Source organism: Pristiophorus japonicus, chromosome 15, assembly GCF_044704955.1.
Source record: "Pristiophorus japonicus isolate sPriJap1 chromosome 15, sPriJap1.hap1, whole genome shotgun sequence".
Taxonomy (NCBI): domain Eukaryota; kingdom Metazoa; phylum Chordata; class Chondrichthyes; family Pristiophoridae; genus Pristiophorus; species Pristiophorus japonicus.
Window position 1 is genome coordinate 13,710,716 of NC_091991.1, and position 5,905 is coordinate 13,716,620.

At 46.2% G+C, this 5,905-nt stretch overlaps 1 protein-coding gene across 1 annotated transcript in view; it reads right to left on the minus strand.

The window, feature by feature from the left end:
* Window positions 1-471: 471 nt before the first annotated feature.
* LOC139281403 (dihydrofolate reductase) overlaps window positions 472-5,905 on the minus strand; it is an 18,403-nt gene continuing 12,969 nt past the window's right edge. The window contains exons 5-6 of the mRNA XM_070901562.1: window positions 5,220-5,335; window positions 472-1,814 (exon numbers count right to left, since the gene is read on the minus strand). Of these exons, the coding sequence (XP_070757663.1) occupies window positions 1,730-1,814; window positions 5,220-5,335 (201 nt within the window). The 3' untranslated portion in view covers window positions 472-1,729. The remainder of the gene's footprint in view (window positions 1,815-5,219; window positions 5,336-5,905) is intronic.

A 5,905-nucleotide genomic window follows, 5' to 3' on the forward strand; every position in this document is an offset into this window, starting at 1 on the left:
ATCCCCAACTAAAAGTGCTTCCACACCTCCCCTTCTCCCTCCTCCTCCCCCCCACCCCACTCCACCCATCCTCCCTCCTCCCCTCCACCCCACTCCTCCCCTCCACCCCTCCCCTCCTAATTCCTCCCCTCCTAATTCCTCCCCCCCACTCCTCCCCTCCACCCCTCCCCTACCCTCCTAATTCCTCCCCTCCCCTCCTCCCCCGGCTCCCCCTTCTCCTTGCCCCCATCCCCCGCTCCTTCCCTTCTCCCTCCCTACACCCCTCCGCTAACTCCCCTTCTCCCTCCCCAGCTCCTCCTCCCCCCCCGCTCCTCCCCTTCTCCCTCCCTCCTTCTCCTCCCCTTCTCCCTCCCTACACTCCCCCGCTAACTCCCCTTCTCCCTCCCTCCCTACACTCCCCTGCTAACTCCCCTTCTCCCTCTGCCCCCCCAACGTGCCTCCCTTTCTCCCTCCCCACACCTCACCCCATAAAGTGCCACATAATAGGCTTGCCAGCAAAGTTGAGGCCCATGGAATAAAAGGGACAGGGGCAGCATGAATAAGGAACTGGCTCAGTGACAGGAAACAGAGAGTAGTGGTGAACGGTTGTTTTTCGGACTGGAGGAAGGTATACAGTGATGTTCCCCAGGGGGCGGTACTAGGACCACTGCTTTTCTTGATGTTTATTAATGATTTGGACTTGAGAATACAGGGCACAATTTCAAATTTGCAGATGACAAAAAACTTGGAAGTATAGTGAACAGTGAGGGGGATAGTGATAGACTTCAGGAAGACAGAGACAGACTGGTGGAATGGGCGGACACATGGCGGATGGAATTTAATGCAGAAAAGTGCAAAGTGATACATTTTGGTAGGAAGAACGAGGAGAGACAATATAAACTAAAGGGTACAATTCTAAAGGGGGTGCATGAACAGAGAGACCTGGGGGTATATTGCAAAAATCGCTGAAGGTGGCTTGAGAAAGCGGTTAAAAAAAGCTTATGGGATCCTGGGCTTCATAAATAGAGGCATAGAGTACAAAAGTATGGAAGTTATGATGAACCTGTATAAAACACTGGTTCGGCCTCAATTGGAGTAGTGTGTCCAATTCTGGGCACCGCACTTTAGGAAGGATGTGAAGGCCTTAGAGAGTGTGCAGAAAAGATTTACAAGAATGATTCCAGGTATGAGGGACTTCAGTTATGTGGATAGACTGGAGAAGCTGGGGTTGTTCTCCTTGGAGCAGAGAAGGTGGAGAGGAGATGTTCAAAATCATGAGAGGTCTAGACAGAATTTATAGAGAGAAACTGTTCCCATTGGCAGAAGGGTGGAGAACCAGAGGACACCGATTGGCTGAAGAACCAAAGGCGACATGCGGAAAAACCTTTTTACGCAGCGAGTGGTTAGGATCTGGAATGCAGTGCCTGAGAGGGTGGTGGTGGCAGATTCAGTCACGGCTTTCAAAAGGGAATTGGATAAGTACCTGAAAGAAAAAAATGTGCAGGGGTACGGGGAAAGGGCGGGGGAGTGGGACTGGCTGAGGTGCTCTTGCAGAGAGCCGGCACGGGCTCAACTGGCCTCCTTCTGTGCAATAACCATTCTATGATTCTATAATTCTCATCCCATTCCAAAAATCTGAATATTGGAATTTTCTTAGAGATTCCTTAAAAACCCACTTTAACCTTAAATCTGAGCCCCACCTTAATGTCACACACCTGTATACAAGCAGCAACAGATATAATATCCAGAATCATTGTTTGCTAACTTTTTGAAAGACTTGAAATTTGTATTTGATGCCATTTTCCTCTTGGATTTCACTTGGAACTCCAGGAAACCTAACAGGAACAAAGAGACAACATGTGCAAAGCCTTGTAACTGTACGGACGCACTCAGCAACACTTCAGCTCACCGACTGTGAACACCAAAGGGAACAGTTTCCCAATCATGGCTGATCTGATCATGGACTCAGCTCCACTTCCCTGCCCGCCCCCCATAACACTTTATTCCCTTATCGCTCAAAAATCTGTCTATCTCTGCTTTAAGTATATTCAATGACCCAGCCTCCACAGCTCTCTGGGGCAGAGAATTCCATAGATTTACAACCCTCAGAGAAGAAACTTGTCCTCATCTAAGTTTTAAATGGGCGGCCCCTTATTCTGAGACTATGTCCTTGAGTTTTAATTTCCCCTATGAGTGAAAATATCCTCTCTGCATCCACCTCGTTGAGCCCCCTCATTATCTTATATGTTTCGATAAGATCACCTCTCATTCTTCTGAACTCCAATGAGTATAGGTTCAACCTATCTTCATAAGCCAACCCCCTCATCTCCGGAATCAACCTAGTGAACCTTCTCTAAACAGTCTCCAATGCAAGTATATCCTTCCTTAAATATGGAGACCAAAACTGTACGCAGTACTCCAGGTGTGGCCTCATCAATACCCTGTACAGTTGTAGCAGGACTGCCCTGATTTTATACTCCTTCCCCCTTGCAATAAAGGCCAACATCCCATTTGCCTTCCTGATTACTTGCTGTACCTGCATACTAACTTTTTGTGTTTCATGCACAAGGTTCCCCAGGTCCTGCTATACTGCAACACTTTGCAATTTTTCACCATTTAAATTGTAATTTGCTTTTCTATTTAAACGACAGCAAAGAATAACTAAGAAAGCAATAAAGAAAGGAAAGATAGATTACGAAAGTAAACTTGCGCAAAACATAAAAACAGATAGTAAAAGCTTTCACCGAAATATAAAACGGATAAGAGTGACTAAAGTAAATGTTGGTCTCTGAGAAGATGAGAAGCGGAATTTTATAATGGGAAATGTGGAAATGGCTGAGACCTTAAACAATTATTTTGCTTCGGTCTTCACAGTGGAAGACACAAAAACCATGCCAAAAATTGCTGGTCACGGGAATGTTGGAAGGGAGGACCTTGAGATAATCACCATCACTCGGGGGGGTAGTGCTGAACAGGCTAATGGGACTCAAGGTAGACAAGTCCCCTGGTCCGGATGAAATGCATCCCAGGGTATTAAAAGAGATGGCGGAAGTTATAGCAAATGCATTCGTTATAATCTACCAAAATTCTCTGGACTCTGGGGAGGTACCAGCGGATTGGAAAGCAGCTAATGTAACGTCTCGGTTTAAAAAAGGGGGCAGACAAAAGGCAGGTAACTATAGGCCGGTTAGTTTAACATCTGTAGTGGGGAAAATGCTTGAAGCTATCATTAAGGAAGAAATAGGGACATCTAGATAGGAATAGTGCAATCAAGCAGACGCAACATGGATTCATGAAGGGGAAATCATGTTTAACTAATTTACTGGAATTCTTTGAGGATATAACAAGCATGGTGGATAGAGGTGTACCGATGGATGTGGTGTATTTAGATTTCCAAAAGGCATTCGATAAGGTGCCACACAAAAGGTTACTGCAGAAGATAAAGGTACGCGGAGTCAGAGGAAATGTATTAGCATGGATAGAGAATTGGCTGGCTAACAGAAAGCAGAGAGTTGGGATAAATGGGTCCTTTTCGGGTTGGAAATCGGTGGTTAGTGGTGTGCCACAGGGATCGGTGCTGGGACCACAACTGTTTACAATATACATAGATGACCTGGAAGAGGGGACAGAGTGTAGTGTAACAAAATTTGCAGATGACACAAAGATTAGTGGGAAAGCGGGTTGTGTAGAGGACACAGAGAGACTGCAAAGAGATTTAGATAGGTTAAGCGAATGGGCTAAGGTTTGACAGATGGAATACAATGTCGGAAAATGTGAGGTCATCCACCTTGGGGGAAAAAACAGTAAAAGGGAATATTATTTGAATGGGGAGAAATTACAACATGCTGCGGTGCAGAGGGACCTGGGGGTCCTTGTGCATGAATCCCAAAAAGTTAGTTTGCAGGTGCAGCAGATAATCAGGAAGGCGAATAGAATGTTGGCCTTCATTGCGAGAGGGATGGAGTACAAAAGCAGGGAGGTCCTGCTGCAACTGTATAGGGTATTGGTGAGACTGCACCTGGAGTACTGCGTGCAGTTTTGGTCACCTTACTTAAGGAAGGATATAGTGGCTTTGGAGGGGGTGCAGAGACGATTCACTAGGCTGATTCCGGAGATGAGGGGGTTACCTTATGATGATAGATTGAGTAGACTGGGTCTTTACTCCTTGGAATTCAGAAGGATGAGGGGTGATCTTATAGAAACATTTAAAATAATGAAAAGGATAAACAAGATAGAGGTGGAGAGGTTGTTTCCACTGGTCGGGGAGACTAGAACTAGGGGGCACAGCCTCAAAATACGGGGGAGCCAATTTAAAACCGAGTTGAGAAGGAATTTCTTCTCCCAGAGGGTTGTGAATCTGTGGAATTCTCTGCCCAAGGAGGCAGTTGAGGCTAGCTCATTGAATGTATTCAAATCACAGATAGATAGATTTTTAACCAATAAGGGAATTAAGGGTTATGGGGAGCGGGCGGGTAAGTGGAGCTGAGTCCACGGCCAGATCAGCCATGATCTTGTTGAATGGCGGAGCAGGCTCGAGGGGCTAGATGGCCTACTCCTGTTCCTAATTCTTATGTTCTTATGTTCTGCCAAAGTTATACTCCATCTGCCAAATTTTTGCCCACTCACTTAGCCTGTCTGTATTCCTTTGCAGATTTTGTGTGTCCTCCTCACAATTTGCTTTCCCACCCATATTTGTATCATCAATAAACTTGGCCACATTCCACTCGTCCCTTCATCCAAGTCATTAATATAAAATTGTGACTACTTGAGGCCCCAGCACCGATCCCTGTGACATCTCACTAGTTACTGTTTGCCAACCGGAAAATGACCCATTTATCCCGACTCTCTGTTTTCTATTAGCTAGCCAATCCTCTATCCATGCGAATATATTACCCCCATCCCCGTGAACTTTTATAAACTTCTCCACATTACACTCCATCTGCCATCTTATTGCCCATTGCCCTAATCTGTCGATATCCCTTTTCAGCCTCTTTGCTTCCTCGCACTTCCTCCACCAGTGACCAGCCTCATTCTCATCATCCTCACCCTCCCAGATTAGGCTTCATTCCCCCCAGCAAGGCCCCCCACCCCCCATCACACACACACTCACACCCTCACACCCTCTCCCACCCCATTCCTGGATTCAGCCTTATCTCCCCAGCACTGATCCCTGCGACACTCAGTACATCTCCCCCAGCACTGTAAACTAGTAAAGCAAAAAGAACGTTTTCAAATCTTACTCATTAACCAGCCTGAATGTCTCCCGGTCAAATTCTGGGAAGAACGTGTCACAGTTGAATTGTGCCATGATATTTGAGAGATAAATCCGGTCACAGTTTGGATGTTTCATGGCTTCCTGTAAATAGAACAGACAACAGCTCACTGGCATTTGCAACTCACAAAAAGTAACTGCTTGTTAAAGGCTCTCTACTACAGGGATTTTAAAAATAGAAAGATTTGTATGTATATAGCACCTTTCACAACCATCAGAAGTCCCAAAGCACTTCACAGCCAATGAAGTACTTAATGAAGTGTAGTCACTGTTGTAATGTAGGAAACATGGAAGTCAATTTGTGGACAGCAAGCTCCCACAAACAGCAATGTGATAATGGCCAGAGAATCTGTTGGTTCAGGGATAAATATTGCCCTCAGGACATCGGGGAGAACACCCCTGCTTTTCTTCAAAATAGTATTATGGGATCTTTTACACCCACTTGAGAGAGTAGACGTGGCCTCGGTTTAACGTCTCATTCAAAAGACAGCATCTCCCTCAGTACTGACCCTCCAACAATCTGGGGGGAGAGAGAGTGTCTATGGGGGGGGGAAGGAGAGAGAGGGAGGAGAGAGAGGAGAGGGAGAGGGAGGAGGAGGGAGGAGAGGGAGGAGAGGAGGAGAGGGAGGAGAGGGAGGAGAGGGAAGGAGAGGG